General features: G+C 33.9%; 2 protein-coding genes across 2 annotated transcripts in view; both read left to right on the forward strand.

Moving 5' to 3' along the window:
* On the forward strand, positions 1–17,172 carry LOC111714483 (HBS1-like protein). Its single transcript, XM_023489603.1, has 22 exons — positions 1–192; positions 2,126–2,224; positions 2,692–2,752; positions 3,050–3,145; positions 3,445–3,561; positions 3,897–3,988; positions 4,174–4,326; positions 5,287–5,352; positions 5,931–5,990; positions 6,467–6,557; positions 7,329–7,420; positions 7,879–7,948; positions 8,393–8,461; positions 9,642–9,731; positions 11,150–11,210; positions 11,436–11,496; positions 11,690–11,795; positions 12,895–12,965; positions 13,796–13,873; positions 14,187–14,235; positions 14,683–14,841; positions 16,109–17,172. Exons 1-22 carry the CDS (start codon positions 106–108, stop codon positions 16,369–16,371), a joined length of 2,091 nt encoding a protein of 696 aa, XP_023345371.1. The 5' UTR covers positions 1–105; the 3' UTR covers positions 16,372–17,172.
* The window catches only part of LOC111714480 (dolichyl-diphosphooligosaccharide--protein glycosyltransferase subunit STT3A), a 14,175-nt gene continuing 13,133 nt past the window's right edge, over positions 17,169–18,210 (forward strand). Inside the window, exons 1-3 of the mRNA XM_023489601.1 lie at positions 17,169–17,305; positions 17,664–17,774; positions 18,029–18,140. Coding sequence (XP_023345369.1) covers positions 17,178–17,305; positions 17,664–17,774; positions 18,029–18,140 — 351 coding nt within the window. The 5' untranslated portion in view covers positions 17,169–17,177. The remainder of the gene's footprint in view (positions 17,306–17,663; positions 17,775–18,028; positions 18,141–18,210) is intronic.

Raw genomic sequence — 18,210 nt, forward strand, 5'->3', positions numbered from 1 at the left:
TTTAACTTCAAAACATAAAGTATAATTGTTTTTATTACTGTTATGGACTAGCGTGGATTAATCTTTTTCATTTAAGATGAAATATTATCGAATGAAAAGCTAAAAATGTCCCGACACAGATTTTATCAAAACGCGGAAGATGAATATTCTGAAGATGAGGATTACGGGTCTTCTTACGGGACATCATACGGGGTAAATACAGGGCTCCAATAATTATAATGGAGTACAGGGTCTGTTATTGAGAACAATTTTTGGGGNATAAGATAAGATAAAGTTTATACCTAAAATACATGTATCTGTGTACAGAACGAGTTTACAATTACAAATAGATGATTATATTGACAGTACGAGTATAAGGCAATTAGATGGAAAATAGCTCTTGGCTGTTTTGATTATTTTTTCCATCTAATTTTTTATAATGTTAACAAAGCATTTCAATTAAATAGATTTTAGGAGAACTATTAGAGATTAGGGTGCGAATTTATCTTATGATAAATAGTTTATACATTAATTCGAACAACTAGAGTTTAAAGTAATTTTCTGACATGTACACAACAAATATCAAAGTATATTAAAACATATCTAATTAGTTTTACATGAATAGCAATTAATTATTATTTTAGGTTAGGTTAGGCTGCGGCTAGAACAGGTTAGGGGGCTGAGCGTTGCGGCTAGGACAGGCTAGGGGGCCGGGCGCTGCAGCTACATGATCAATTATATATTCATGTGTTATCCATATACAAAATTGATAGAAGATATTCAACATATCTTATTAGTTTTACATGAATAGCAATTCATTATTATTTTAGGTTAGGTTAGGCTGCGGCTAGGATTGGCTAGAGGGCCGAGCGCTGCGGCTAGCACAGGCTAGGGGGCCGGGCGCTGCTGCAATATGATCAATTATATCCATGTGTTACCAGTAAGATCCACATACAAAATTGTTATGAGGGGGGGGGGTCCAAAATTCGTTCTCAAGGAATTTAGCGGTTTTGGGACCCCCCCCCCCTGGGCCCTCATTCCCCACTTCTATCAATTTTGTACATTCATCTTACATGTAACACATGTATATATATGGTCATATGGCTGTAGCGCTTGGCCTCCTCCAAGCCGCAGCGCTCGGACTAGAAATTATCTTAACCTAACCTAACCCTGAAATAATACAAAATAAATATTAATATTGTCGATAAATAATGGATATTAGTCATGTAGAAAATTGATAGGAGCAGGGGCGTATTCAGGATTTTGTCCAAGGGCTTAAATTTTTATTTCTCTCCAGTTGGGGCCTGAAAACCGCCTTAAATCATTAGATTTTACTGGTCCAGGGGGGTAGGGCTTAGCCCTTATAGCCCCCCCCCCTGAATACACCTCTGGAGGGGAGTCCAAAAATCGTTTTCTAGAACAGACCCCAAACATGACATTTTAGATCATGATTTAATGTACTTCAACCAAATTGGACGAGCGCTTTGGCTAGGACAGATTGACGCCCGTGAGCCGCGGCTAGGAAAGTCTAAGGGCGGGTGTCACGTTATAAAGTGTCTGGGCGTTAGACAATGTCCGGATACTGTATTTGGTCTTAAACCACAAATTTAAAAATATGTTAACTTATTAAAAATATTCGTTTCACATTAAACGACGGTTGATCCCTTTAATCCAGACACAAAGGAGACTGCTCTCATCTGAACTCTTCCTAAAACATCACAATCTGCAGTTCATGGATTCCAGACACAGGATGCAAACTCAAGATGACAGCGAACATATTGTTTATAGAGTCTGATCAAGGTGAAACGGTCTCTGAAAGGGAAGGCTCTTGTCATATGACCTAAGACTTGGTTGGCCTTCTGAGCAACCTGTGTACATTGGGATAAGTGTCCAAATAATCAAGAAGTGCCCCACTACCCGGGAATTATCTCACGCCCGGACACTTTAGAACGCCTTACCGGGCGCTGCTTCCTCATATTCAGTACTCGGTCCCCCAGCTTCTTATTCCCACAACGCCTAACCTCTTAGCTTCAGAAAAAGGGACCTTTTAACTTAACAGTAATTAAAAAATGTTGTTTCTTGATATTAGGTGAAGAAAAGATAAAAAAATTAAAAGTGTACTTTATTTGATTATTGTATTTTTTAGGAGGAGGGAGGGCTATCGAGAAGTATGGAGAATCAATATGTTTTTAACAGAGGTCAAAGTGGAACAACTCCAAAAATGTCCTCTTTTTTCGGCACTCAGGTGATTTGAAATAAATTTAATATTGAAATTTTGACGAACAGAAAAATATGTCGAAATATGGAATAACACGTAGCTAGTATTTTTAATTTTTGAATTTAGTTCTCTCTTTTGCCAATATAGAGCACATTTTCTCTTTAAAAGTCTTTTTCTCGACATAGTTTAAGTTTTTAGTGAAATAAAATATCTTATTGGGAAAATTGTTAAACAATTATGTCAAATGCCGAAATGTTCTTAATCCATTTTTAATCACCCCCCAACTTTTGAAAATTCCTGATGTCTCCGACTGTGTGCGTCCGAATTATCTATCTATCAGATAAAAATCTTACGTGAGATATCCAGCGGCCAAACTGTAGTCCCTCTACGTATGTCTTTAGGACAGCCCTTGTTCAGACAACTAACTTCCTCTGTTGACATCGAATGTAGGAGTCCGGAGTATTACTGAAAAAATGTACTGCCATATTTTCCAGGTTTCTGCCTCTAGTCTAGTGGACCAGGCGGAGTTTGAGATGGATCTGGAGATCGGAGCAGGTACAGCTTGGGACCCATAACATTTTGGAACCTCAAATTTTAAGGGATCTGGCGATCTGGGTTCTTTAAAAAGATGGCTTACTTATCTTTTCAATTTACTAGCTCTTAATAGCTATATGGGACCTATTTATATCTATTCTAGCTAGGGAGTGGGGCAGGTTTCAACCTAGAGATGGAGAATACAGAACCTTCATCTAGTATTTAATATCTATCTAGGACCTAAACCTTGAGGTGGAGGGGCAGGTTTCAACCTAGAGTTAAATAATACAGAACACCTAGTATTTAATATCTATGTAGGGCCTATACCTGGAGGGAGTGGGGCAGGTTTCAACCTAGAGATAGATAATAATTCAGAATCTCCACCTAGTAAAAAATTGTCAAGAATGGATTCAGGTAAAATCAATCTAAATTATGTATTTAATTTCTTCCAAAGATAGATTTTTATTAATCACAAAAATTTGCCAAAATTAAAACTTGCAAGTCTTGATAAAAAAATTAGTTGAAAGGAGAAAATTAAAAAAGAATTGATTATTCCTCTCCAAGCCTCTAAACGAAATAAATCTTTAGCACTGATGTTTAATTAATACATACAAATTTTTATAGAATTTGCAAATTTTTTTATTAATGGAAGTTTAATCACAATATTAAATATTTCTTTATACTGCTTGTGTTGTGAGCTATGTATTATTTAGGATTTGATACTAGTGGATTGTCGAGTGAGGATATGGTCAAATTAAACTCTGGGTTGGATTATATCCTGGATATTACTGGGGAAACTATACCAGAACAAACCATTAAACAAGCGTTAGGAACATAAACAGAACTTCTACTATTTAAAGTTTCTTCTAAAACATGGAAAAAATACTCTCTCTTTTATAAAATTTCTTGCAAAATTGTTTTTCCCTCATCTCTCAACTTTAGGTATGTGTAAGCGTAGCGGATTTTTTTTGGTAAAAATGTATTTTAGGGGAAATACATTTTTTTGCTTACTTGTGTATCAAGGGGTGAAAAAACTTAGTATTTGTGTCCAACTTTTTTATTTGTTCCCAATTATTCTCATACTCCTTTAAGTTAGATACCCCTGCTTTTAGGTTAAATAAGTAAATATTTTTCAAAATAAGAAAATAAGTTCTGTGTTGTGTAGTGAACAATGGCTTTAATGCAGAGATTGCTCTAAACCATCTTCTCGAAAATAAATCTGAAAAAGAATCATTTTTAAAACCCGCATCACTTAAGGTTTAGTTCGGATATATTCTTTATTCATTCAAATAATCTTTAAAACTATTTGAAACATCTAAAGTCTTAAAATAAGTGTTAAATGTCATCTTATGATTTTTTAGTTAATTAGTTAGTTTTACTTTTTATTGTTTAATTAATGAGTGATCTGTAAGTCGATTAAAAAAACATATTTTATTGTTAAGGTTGAAGGATTAAATCTTGGAAGCTTGGCGCCACCTCCCGTTATAAAAACGATAACATCAGGGACTGCTGTTGGATTTAATACTCCAACTACTCCTGTTGCTGTTGGGTTTAATACTCCAACTCCTACTCTGGAAAAACAAGTTTTTGAAAAGGAATCCATTCAATCTTCGTATTTGTTTGTCTTTTTGTTAACTTTTTACTTCTGAGGTCAGAACGATTGATCTTGATATCAAATATCGACACTTTTAGATTTGATGATATCGAAGAGAAATTAAATTATTCCATAGGTCTGCAAAGGATTGAGATCAATGCTTGATTTCGAGATTTATTTGAAAAAAGTTGTGACTTTTGGGCATAGATTAATAACTATACAGATAGAACACTAGATGTTGTCTTTTCAGAATTTAGGGGTTTTACGTTCACAATAACCCTGAGGGAGAAGCCAAAAGGAGTTACGTGCATGCCGCGTTGAATGACAAGATAGAGAGAGCATGCTTGTAATTCCTTTGGACTTCGGCCTGAGGGTTATTGTTAGCGAAAACCCCCTAATTCTCGAAACGACGATATTTATTGTTCTATCAGAGCTGAAAACTTAAGAATATGATAATTTATAAGGAAAAAAATGTAATAATGTAATTCCATTATTGCATTTTTATCCTCATAAGATTATTATTATATCATATTTGCGAGGTTCCATGGGCACATATCCAAAAAAATTATCAAGGGCGTACACAGAAATAAATCTAGGGGGAGGCGAAAGAGGCAAAAAATTATGCTCCCCCTCTAAGAGCTCCTAGGGGGGGGGGGGCAAATTTGAACTGTAAATTCAAAACATTTGGCTTCTTGGATTTCAGGCATAAGTATAAGATACTTTAAAGGTTCACATAGTCTAATTATCTTGCAATTATTAAACAAAAATAGCAGAAAAACATTGTTTCTAAAAACTCGATTAATCGATTAAATAATTGATATTTAAACTAGAGATAGTAAAACACATTTTTGAAAATGTTGCAAATCTTTTAGGGCAATCTTAAATTAAAGGTTTATAAAAAACGTCTTTAATTTTGGATAAAATGTTTTCAATTTTGAAGTATTGAATAAATTATGTACAGTTTATTGAAAAGAAAAGATCCCGGTCGAATTCACCTATGCCAAAAATCGACACTTTAAATATTCAGGTACACATTTTTGTCGTGGATAAAAAGTGTGACAAAAAGATAATTAGATCTATATAAGAAAAAAAGCGATGGAAGAAAAAATGAACCAAAGAATAAAACATGAAAGGAAAATTTTTGGAGAATATTGAATAAATAAAGTTATTTAAGAAATTTATTGCCAATATCAGAAATGGTCCTAATGATGGCATAAGTAAAAAAAATAGAAAAATAAGTTGGGAGAAGTTCAAACAAAATGGCGAAAGGGAAAATTATTAAAAAGAGTGCTCAAATATTTCAGAAAAAAGAATAATACAAAAAAAGATAAGTATGAGAAAACATGAACGATTATTTATGATTCAAAAGAATGTATGTGAATGTTCGCTGGTTACCCTAAAAGGACGAACGACGACCGTAAGATCGTGAAATATATTCCATGAATTAAATATTTAATTAATTAGTTAATAATGAAACGATTTTTAAGTTTCCTCAAACTTTAAATGTAAAAAGAATAAATTCCACACACTCGTCTCTGCAGTAATATCCCGTTTGGGGAACGGATAAATTCTATAATATTCTTGTATATGCTTGGTTTGGTTTAGGATAAACTGGAAACCAGATCTAGTTCTCCAGCCCCTGGCTTAGCTACCCCACTCAAACAGGTCAGCTAAAAGGAATCCAGGGGTTTAAATTTCAATAATTGCCTCGGGTTTAAGATATGGGAGAAAATGAAAAATTTAACATCAACTCACCCCCACATTGTTCAGATACTTTTACCCTAAAATTCATGTAATTTTCATGAAAATATATATACCCCTGATACGTTTAGCTTATTAAAAATTAATCAAATTATCTTCTTTATATTTATATATACAGTTGTAATCTCTGTATGGGTGTTTTTATGTTTGTTTGTATATCCAATCATAACTTAGGAACCCCTTAACCGATTGGCCTTAAAATTGGAAACTCGGGAGAACCAAGGGAATGTTCTTAGCTTAGTTTTGAGATTCTTAGTTGATTGCGTCCAAAATCGTAATTTCAAACAATCGCGGGTAAATGGCTGGAGTAACTAATTGTGCAACGCAGTGTTCTCAAGCTAGTAAAAATAAAGATATGAATGTAAACCTTGGTATTCTAGGTTAATATGCGGAAGGAGAAAATAGACGCATCAGAGAAGTTTAAAACTGATCGAGGAAACAAGAAGGAAGTTTTAAATCTCGTCGTTGTTGGTGTGTTTATTATTAATAAATTAATGACCAGAAAACTCTAGAATAAGAAGTCGAATTTTAGACTTACGATACGACTTTAGATAATCTTATGAACACGAGGCACAGAAAATTGTAGTGTATGCCCAATTCAATTAATAAGTGATTTTATAACTTACTAGTAAAGCTATATGCTTTGTAACAACATCAAATTCAGTACTGCCCTAATATTGTCTTCCTATTCCACAGTTTTCTAGTAATCTCTTTACCAAATGGGTTAGGAAAAGTAATAAAAATCCATGAAATATATTTTTATTTTAATGAAAAAATTGCAGTAGTATTCAACGTTTTTATTTTTGATGTAGTGACCTTAAAGTCAGTTCGCAGCAACGCTGCTTTTTCCCACGGCCTTAAAGCAGTTAATGTTATAATCTTTAAATCTCTTATTTTCATATATTTTTCCCACGGCCTTAAAGCAGTTAATGTTACAATCTTTAAATCTCTTATTTTCTTATATTTTTCCCACTGCCTTAAAGCCGTTAATGTTATAATCTTTAAATCTCTTATTTTCATATATTTTTCCCACAGCCTTAAAGCCGTTAATGNTTTCCCACTACCTTAAAGCCGTTAATGTTATAATCTTTAAATCTCTTATTTTCATATTTTTTTTATAGTTATTGCTTATTTCTAATTGAAGTTTTGGTCAGACTTGTGAATCATTTTCAACATTTCGACAACTAACATGTAAACTAAAAAGTTTAAAACTATTATATGATAATTAGTTTTATATTTTAGGTCATGTAGATAGTGGCAAGAGTACACTAATGGGTCATCTTTTATTTAAACTCGGAAATGTTTCACAAAAACTTCTTCACAAATACGAAAAGGTATTTTCACATAAGTAATAACATCAAGAGATATAAATTACGATTACCAAATTCTTATACCCACAGCGCATACCTCAATTTTTTTTATGAAATGTCAATCCTGTTGTCCACATCGGTCCGAATGGTCATAGGCGTAAACAATCAAAAAATTTGTTCCACTTATTTTTCTTTGATATTCTAAGATGTTTTTTTTTATTGCCAAACAAATGATATATATTTTTTTAATGTTTTTGGCTCTATTTTTTTTCATTGCCCTTAACAGACTCTCAGCTTTTTTTATGTAAGTAATGAATAATGATATTTACACTGAATTTTATTAGATGTTCTCTATTTTATTTATTATTTATTATTAAAGGGAGTGTTCGCGAAAAATGAAAGGGGGTATAGCGATCAAAAGCGCTTTTTTATCGCATTAAGCCTATACCCCCTTTCATTTTTCGCGAACACTCCCTTTAAAGGATTCCAAGAAGGTCGGGAAACAAAGTTTTATGTTCGCCTGGGTTTTAGACGAAACTGATGAAGAGAGAAATAGGAAACAAACTTTATTCTAACAATTTACAAACAATTGAAGGGTCTGTAGACGGGATTCCAAGCGATCCTTAATTCAATGAGTTGTATGTCAAATTCACAACGGTACCCTGGAAAGCGTTGTTTTAAGAATAAATCAGATATCCATGTTTCTCTTATTTTCATCTATAAGTTTACAGAACAGCGCAGTTGATTGTCAGAATAAAACACGTTAAGTTAGAAAAACGACGATATCTTTCACAATATTTATCAAATAAAAGTTTTAAGGTTACGGTTGTGAATCGGACATGCGTCTAATAAAAATGGAGATCTCTTGGAGTTAATTTTTTTTAGAAATTGTTACTCATTTTGTTAAACGACTAAAATAATCGCAAATTTTATTAAATAATGAAAAGATTGTTTTCAACATTTGATAAATAAATATTTTGATGTTTGTTTTTTGAAATAGAGGAATAACGATGGATGTGGGATCTCATACTTTTGAGTCGGAACACAGAATAATTACATTACTAGGTGAGATGTTTTATCCATCTTGGCGAGGATTCGATCCAGATCATCAATATTTCTTACTAACTTTGTGAATTCTTTATTCTGGTACTTCATTGTTTTTATTAGTTGGCTTTAACTAGGCATCTTCGATCTTAACTTTAAAGTGTTCTATCTGCGGCATTTTCACTTCTTAAATTATCAAACAATAACAAAAAAGTATTGATTTTTCGGGGATTTTAAAAAAATCGAAATTTTGTCATTGCATTTTTTTTTAACTCGGACCATCCATAAACCATCCAAGTGGTCATGTGAGGTCTACAAAAAAATTGGAGCCGATCGGTTTAACTGTTTCATAGATTTATTTGTGTAAATTTTCTGAAAATTCCTAGGGTGGTGGGGGGCAAAATTTGAACTGTAAATTCAAAACGTTTGGCTTCTTGGATATCAGGCATAAGTATAAGATACCTTAAAGGTACACACACATACAGTTCAATTACATTGCATGTATTATACTTTATCTCTTTTTCAAACAAAACTAGCAGAAAAAAAACATTGTTTCTAAAAAATCGACTTTAGTATGCTGTTATGCTAGTAATAATTAGTATTTAGTATGCTAGTTTGTAATAAAAAGAAAGATTACTAAACGGCGGTGCAATGAATAAAGAAAATTAAATCCAAAAAAATGGTCTTTACTACCTCCAAACTCAAGCCAAGCCAAACATTAGGATGAATGTGCATTCTAAATAGATTTTTCATTCGGACTTCTGTCATGGTGGCTCTGGGGCTCTGGTTCACAAATACAATCTTCTTAGTACACTGAATGAACAGAAAACTATTTTGTTATTTCTTAACTTTTTAGTTTAAGATTTGAAAAGTGTGAAAGCTCTGAGTTCTACTTTGCAGGTCTAGAGGGTGGCACTGCCCCCTCTTGCCCCCCCCCTGTATACGCCCTTGAGGGAGACAAAAATTTGGGTTTTATTTGCTGAACTGAAAAAATAAAAGAATTCTAAAAATGTACACCCCTGATTTATCACATGTTAATTCCGTTAGCCTAATTTCTTAGTCGTGCATCCATAGGTACAACCATAGGCCATTGAATCCCATTCAAAGATGAAATAATTGCACACAAAAAACTGAGAGAACACAAGTTCTAATGGAGGAAATAAAACTGAAATATATTTTATTCTTTTATTAAATATTTCAGACGCTCCAGGGCACAGAGATTTTATACCAAATATGATCAGTGGTGCATATCAAGCAGATGTAGCAGTTCTAGTAATAAATTCTACAACAGGTGTGTGTTTTATTTAGTGCCAGTTGAAATAACGAGTATTCCCTGTGAAATCTAAAAATCGTTTTTTAGAAAATTAGGATAGATTAATATAGATTTTAAGCTTTAATTTTTTTTTCTAATACGGGTTTTATAATAGGAGGGTGCACATCAACCGTTAGGAGGTGTCCAAAAATATTCGGCGTCCTCGCCAACAATGCACCCCCCTAGGCTAAACCTCCACTACTATGTGTGTCACAAAAGTAAATCCCTACATTCGGGGTCCCTGGAAGTGACCCCTGAATTGCGTGGTCCCTAGAAGTGACCCCTATTTGCATGGTGCCCAGCAGTAAATCCCTACAAGTGTAATCCCCAGAAGTAAAGCCCTACATATATATGCCGAAGAAAAATGGCTCCACAGCTTTTAAAGGAAGAATTTCTTAATCTGATGAATGATATAGACCCCTCTGCAATATCAACTGCTGGATACCAACCCCCGGCAGCACAATTAAAAAATCCGAATCCAGGGGATTAATAAAAGGAAGACTTATCTAGGGTACTGAAAAATGGAAATCCGGATTCAGGTGACTGAAATAATCTACCAGGATCAAGGGGACTGAAATAAGGTACCAGGATCAAGGGGACGGAAATAAGGTACCAGGATCAAGGGGACAGGTACTAGGATCAAGGGGACGGAAATAAGGTACCAGGATCAAGGGGACTGAAATAAGGTACCAGGATCAAGGGGACTGAAATAAGGTACCAGGATCAAGGGGACTGAAATAAGGTACCAGGATCAGGAACTGAAATAAGGTACTAGGATCAAGGGGACGGAAATAAGGTACCAGGATCAAGGGGACTGAAATAAGGTACCAGGATCAAGAGGACGGAAATAAGGTACCAGGATCAAGGGGGCCGAAAATTAGGAATTTGGATTCAAGAGACTAAGAAGGGCAGGATCCAGGGAATTGAAATATGGAATCCAGAACCATGAGATTAAAAAGATCTATTTAAATAAATAAAAATCCGGATCCAGTGGACTGAAATAGAAATCAGGAAATATAAATCATTGTAATGTTTTGTAAGCTAGTAAGTAGTGCTGTTGTAAAATGTATCAAATTGAAACTCATTCAAAGGTGTTGAATTACAGTGTTCAGTAAATAAGGTAAGGAGTTAATTATAAAAGCTAGAGTAAAACATAGAAACTTATGAAGTAGCAGAACTATTACAATTTTGTTGTTTTCCTACTGAAATTTTTTGAGGGGTGATTATAAAAATGTATCATCACGAGATAAAAAAGGAGTTTATTGCGCAAATTTGATAAATCTTAAGAAAAAAGAGACTTTCAAACATTTCTTCATAGATAAATTACCTACTCCTATGCTGGAACTTTTGTAAATTAAATAATTAATTAATTATTTTTCTATAATTCTGATTTTCAGGTGAGTTTGAGGCTGGATTCGAGGCAGGAGGACAGACCAGAGAACATGCTTTATTAGTCAGGTAATCTAATCTTGAAGTAAATTTTTTAATTGGTCTGACCTAAAATCTAATTTTAGACTCCCGCCCCGTCCCCCATTTAAACAAATATATTCATTATTTTAGGTTAAGATAGACAGATAGCCTCTGAGGTTACCTTTTTGGGAAAAGAATAGGGGGGAGAGGTTGCAGATTTATCTTTTTTTGTTGGAATTGTTTGTCAAAATTGATTTGATTTGTATTGTTCAGGTCACTGGGAGTATCCCAACTAGTGGTAGCGGTCAATAAGCTGGATACTGTAGACTGGAAGGTAATTTAGACACGATGCGAGCATCTTCGTAAATTCTTTTTTTTATTTCTTAAATCAATTTTATAATAATATATTTGTTTGCACATTAAACGCACCGGCACAGGAAAAATTGAAATAGATTGATTGATGATTGTGCAGAAGGAGAGGTTTCGTTATATTTGCTAGAAGTCAAGAAGATTGATTGATTGATTAGGAGGAGAGATTCCGTGATATTGAGCAGAAGTTGAGAATGTTCCTGAACAAGCAGGCCGGGTTCAAAGAGAAGGATCTGGTTTTCATCCCTTGCAGTGGACTTACAGGTATCTAGCTTCAACCTAGCTTCAACCTAGCTCCAACCAGCTCCAACCTAGCTCCAATCTAGCTCCAACCTACCTCCAACCTACCTCCAATCTAAATCCTACATAACTCCAACCTAGCTCTAACCAAGCTTCATTCCAACTTCAACTTAACTTCAACTCAACTTCAACCTAACTTCAATCCAACTTCAACCCAGCTCCAACCTAGCTCCAACCTAGCTCCAACCTAACTTCAACCTACCTCCAACCTACCTCCAATCTAAATCCTACATAACTCCAACCTAGCTCCAACCTAGCTCTAACCAAGCTTCAACCCAACTTCAACTCAACTTCTACTCAACTTCAACCCAACTTCAACCCACTTCAACTCAACTTCAACCCAACTTAAACCTAGGTCCAACCTAGCTCAAACCTAGCTCAAACCTAGCTCAAACCTAGCTCAAACCTAGCTCAAACCTAACTCCAACCTAACTTCATCCTAGCTCCAACCTAGCTCTAACCGTCTTCAGAAATATCATTTTTTAAACAGTTTATCTGCAGAAAAAAACGTATTCCTTACCTTTAGCTGGAATTCTTTTGCTCTTAAAACTTTGCAATATCGTAGTCTTTAAATATCTTCACTATAAAGCTGTTAAAATAGAAAATCAAAGGTTAACTCATCAGTGGCCGAATTTAAAGAATATGAGCGGCGGTTTAAATTTGAGCCGCGGTTTAAATATGGTTGGTTCCACTTAAAATTGTATCAAATTTTTCAAGATTTAAGCCGGCGCTGAATTTAAACCGGGTTTTGGCGAATTTAAACCGCGGCTCAAATTCTTTAAATTCCATCTCAGGCTATAAAAATATTTGGATTAAAAAATGAAAGTTTGAGGCGAGTGATTAGTTCCCTTGAAAGATGAGTAAATGTTGACACTTTGATTCAGAATCTGAAAACCATATAGTTAAACCACAATTTTCAAAGAAACAGCCTGTCTTATAATATTTTTTACGCATTTGTCTATTTATTCATTTATATCTTTTTCGTTCATAGAACAGTATTCACTTATTGTTTTATCAATAAAATTGCAAAAAAAAACAGTAATTGATTAATCTATTAATTAAGGTGAGAATCTGACAAGTCCCTCTTCTATACAATCATTAACTTCATGGTATTCTGGACAATCACTCATACAGGTATGTATCCAGCATCCTTCTTGTCAATTCATTCATTCACACATTCATCCTTTTTTATTAACATTCTTTCTTCTTTTTTATATACAATCATTCATCTTTTATTTTATACATTCACTCATCATTTCTTATATGCATTTAATGATTCATTTATCTTTTCACCTTTTTATTCTTATATTTACTTTATTAATTCATTTATTCATTTAGTCTTTTAGTCATTTAGGCATTTAGTCATTTAGTCATTTAGTCATATATTCATTTAGTCATTTAGTCATTTAGACATTTAGTCATTTAGACATTTAGTCATTTAGTCATTTAGTCATTTAGTCATTTAGACATTTAGTCACTTAGTCACTTAATCACTTAGTCACATAGTCACATAGTCACATTGTCACTAAGTTACTAAGTCACTAAGTCACTAAGTCACTAAGTCACTTATTCACTTACTCAATTAGACATTTAGGCATTTAGACATTTAGGCATTTAGGCATTCAGACATTCAGGCATTCAGACATTCAGACATTCAGGCATTCAGACATTCAGGCATTCAATTATCATGTCATTTAGTCATTTAGTCATTTATTGAATTATCGAATTATTGATTATTTATATATTTATTTACTTATTTTTTTTCCTTATTTGTTTATTTTTTGTTTATTCATCTATTTAATAACTCAATTATTTATTTGTTCATTTGTTCAAACCTTTATGCATTCATTCATCCTTTAATTCATTATGTTTTCTCATAAATCCTGCTTTATATCTCATTCAATTATTAACTCATCCATTCATCTTCTCATGTTCTCATATCTATTTATAACTTTTCTACTAAGGCAATAGACAACCTAAAAACTCCCGAGAGGGCTGTGGAAAAACCGTTCAGAAAATGCATCCTCTCTCAGTTCAAATCCGTACACATGATGATCAGAGAGGATAACTTACAGTCTCAATGATTAGTTTTTCTTACTTACAGTGATAATCAGAAAGACCCGGAACTAATTTACAATTAATCAGACGACTTTAAATCTAATTTTACAATTATGATTGATGAAACGATAATCACAAATAGTCCTAGCCCTGTCGCTTCCAAAATGTGGTCTGCCTTTTTTGAGCATTTAAAATCGCCAGAGATATATATATGTAAAATCGCCTGATTAACTGTCAATTAATTCCGGGTCTGATTATGACTGTAGTTATTAAATGTAGTTTAATGATATTTGCTAGATCTGTGTTGTGAAGAGTGTGCTTGTTGATCAGATGGATGGACAGACAGGTATATTCATGTCCTATTCACAAGGGTACTGTTTAAACCTGAAAAAAAATGATAAAGATATAATTGTCCAGTGGCCGAATTTAAAGAATTTGAGCGGCGGTTTAAATTTAAGCCGCGGTTTAAATATGGTTGTTTCCACTTAAAATTGTATCAAATGTTTCAAGATTTAAGCCGGCGCTGAATTTAAACCGGGTTTTGGCGGATTTAAACCGCGGCTCAAATTCTTTAAATTCCATCTCTGCATTGTATAAAATCTAAAAGGGCAAGATTCTACCAAACATGTTAACACAATTTATCGACTGACTGAAATTTCCACGTACTTTCTTCTGCAAAACTTTTTTCGGATGGTAGAGATTAAGCCAATTCTTATTTTAAAGTAAAATTATTTTTTAATCTGTGTTTTCCTGCTTATATTTGTATTCTGATATTAACCTCTACTGTATTCAGGGTATGCCGGTGATCACGTGACTCTAGGTATAACTGGTCCAGACCAGAACAGTTTAGCTCCGGGTATGGTTCTCTGTGATCCCTCACAACCCATCCCTGTCTCAGCCAAGTTCAAGGCCAGGGTGGTCGTCTTCAATATTGATGTTCCAATCACTAAAGGTATAGTTGTCACAAATTTATTTAACGAAATCATGAAAACGTCTTCTTTAAAATGTTCTTGCTTCATTTTTATAAATTTTTCCTCTCTGAACTTAGTTAATATTTAGCAGCAGATAATTAAAATTCAAATCTTCTTGTTAATTTAGATTATTTGATCATTATGTAAATTATTTTATCATTAAATCCCCAGCTGCCTTGTATCTCCTCTAACATACAGAAACATTGGAGAACAATGGTCCAGAATCCTTGGATGAAGGAGGTTTTTCAAAATCCACCGGTTACCTATAGGAGACCTCCTAATCTCAATGATAAACTCATCCGAGTCAGAATTCCAGATTCTCCTAGAATGAGGCCAAAGAAGCTAATACCTGGTATGTAGCCTTGTGGTTTAAATTGCGAAAGAGCCTTGAACAATCCTCGAATACCAGCAAGAAGAATGAGATTAATGGAGCTTTCAACTGTAAGACCAGAAATGTAGTTTACTGTATTACATGTGAGCAGTGTAAACTACAATATATAGGACAGACAACAAGACCTTTAGATGAAAGAGTGAGAGAACATATTGATTACATTAGAAATCTTCATACAAAGCAGCCTACAGGAGAACATTTTAACCTTCCTGGACATGAACTCTTACCATCTAAAAGTTAGCGTTCTAGAGAAGGTTTGGGACCACGGGAGAAGTTTACTTGAAGTACGAGAATCTAAATACATTAGAGATTTTATGACTGAACTCAGAGGAATGAACAGAAAAAATTAGTTTTTATTTAATTGTAAATCAACCCCCACCACAACTTCATACACATACAGCTTCTTTTTAATCTTTTGGACAGAAACAATCTCAAGGAATAATAATTGTCTTAAAACATTTTTTTTAAAGTGAATATTTTCAAGTTATCTCTTTTTCATCTCATAATCTGAGTTCGTTTCCCTTATGTTCATCTGACAGCCAAATTTTTTTTAAATAATCTTTTTGTTTGTTTATTTTCTCGAGGTTTTTAAAAATTATTTTTTTTTTATCGATTTTGATGGTTATTCTATCGTTAGAACTGACGAGGGTCAATCCAGACCGAAATGTATTTTTAATAAATTTGGAACTAACATCTACTTTTTTTACTCTACATCACCGAATTTTAAATAAATGAAAGGGGGGTTGGAAAAGTATGCATTTAATAAAAATAGTATCTTAGCAAAAATCAAGTCTAAAACCTCAAGTATGAGGTGAAAATGTTGCTTTTCCTTGCTTAATGCTCATTTTTGTTTTCAGGTTTCTCGATGGTTCTCCACTATGGTTGTGTATCTGAACAAGGAACTGTCTCTAAACTCCTTTCCTTACTCAACAAGGCTACTGGAGAAGTTGAGAAGAAGAAACCTCGTTGTCTGGCCGGAAACTGCTCTGCTATGGTGGAGATAACTGTTCTTAAGCCCATCCCTATAGAGGTGTACAAGGAGAACAGGGAGCTGGGTAGGTTCATGATGAGAACAGGTGGGCACACCATCGCTGCCGGGCTCATCACCGAGATTTGTTAGATCTAGAAGATTCTGGAAACTAGAAAATCCACGAAAGTTGAACTTAAGAAATCCTTCAAAGTTTACTAGTTCCGATGAAGCTCATTCAACAATCTGAAAAAGTTGAGAATACTAACTAAAAATCACAGAGTTTTTCGGTATAGATATATGTTATAATTATTTTTAATCATTATTTACTCCTTTAAATTCTATAAAATTTCAATCTTTTTTTTAAAGTTAAAGAAATGCGAACTGAAAAATCTCATTAAATCCATTCAGAAAGCCATTAAAAAATCTTATTTAAACGCTATGTTTACATCTTATCCTGGAGCCTTCATACTGTCCCAGGTTTGTGATATCAACTTTTGCCTTATACTTAAAAAATTTCAATTTAACCCCATAGCCATTGTAGGTTTTGAGGGTTTTTTTTTACTACAGGGGTATTTTTTTTTTAATTTTTCAAATTACTTTATTAAAAAGTTTTCGTTATAAGAACCGTACTGAGGAGCCGGATCCTGGATCTGTAAAAATGTTATTTCATGGATTTTCAGTTTTATAAGAATTTACTTTAAAATGAAGAGTTTTTCATAAGCGGAATCTAATATCCGGATCCACATCAAAATAAATGGATTTTATTCACTGGAATCTTCCTATTGAGTGAATGAAAACTGTATTTTTATAAGATATGTACATTGTACCCCTCCTCTGGTTTACTAAAAGCTTGCCATTGTTTATGCTCAATGTTTACAAATTTCACTGCTCTCATCGTTATGTAACCGGACCGTTGAGAAATATAAATTTATATTTTTTATGTTTTCAGAAGAAGAATGTCGGGGCCTGTCCTGCCGGCCTTGGGTCGGTTTAGCGTAGAGAAGCAAGAGTCCTTACTTAAGCTCAGTATTCTCTCAATATCAGCTGTTCTTGCCTTCTCCACCAGGCTCTTCTCTGTACTCAGGTCCGTACACTGTGACCTTTTTACTGTTTGGCCATTGACTTTTTTTAGTTTTTCTTAAAAGCTTTCTTAACCAGGCTCTTACACTGTGATCTTTTGTACTTTATGACCTTTTTTGATTTTTTTAAAAGTTCTGAAAAGGTTTTTTAACCAGGCTCTTCTCTGTACTTAGGTCCGTACACTTTGAGCTTTGTGACCTTTTTTGATTCTTCAATATCTTTTCTTAAAAGTTTTCTTAACCAAGCTCTTATTTGTACTCAGGCCTGAATACTGTTTTCGTTAATATTTGGATACTGTGACCCTTGTACTATGTGTCCCTTTTGACCTTTAAAAATCCTCAATTATTGTTTGTTCCATCCAGGTTTGAATCTGTGATCCATGAGTTTGATCCCTACTTCAACTACCGTACTACTAAGTATCTAGCAGAAAAGGGATTCTACTCCTTCCACAATTGGTTCGATGACAGGGCCTGGTGAGTACCCGGTGTCGCGTTAAATAACGCCCAGGTGTGAGACTGCGGTATTTCGGTCTCAAACATCAAATTTCTAAAATAAAATTGATCCTTAAACAGCAAGCCTAATTATTTCAAGTTTTTACATGTACAAGGTGTAGAAGTAAAATATCCCTTAAGTTCCCTAAATAGACAGGAGAGTATGCCATCCACAAGAATTATTTTTTCTGGATTTTCTTGTCAATATATTCATCCACGAATATATATCTGTATAGGTATCCACTAGGAAGGATAATTGGTGGTACTATATATCCTGGACTGATGGTAACAGCTAGCGCTATCTACCATCTTCTTAACTCACTCAATATCACACTAGATGTCAGAGAGGTGGATATGCTTGTCACTTTTTACTTTTTAGTAATAGTTTTATTAAAATTGAATAAATAGTTGAAAAAAT

Source organism: Eurytemora carolleeae, unplaced genomic scaffold (assembly GCF_000591075.1).
Source record: "Eurytemora carolleeae unplaced genomic scaffold, Eaff_2.0 scaffold1555, whole genome shotgun sequence".
NCBI lineage: Eukaryota > Metazoa > Arthropoda > Copepoda > Calanoida > Temoridae > Eurytemora > Eurytemora carolleeae.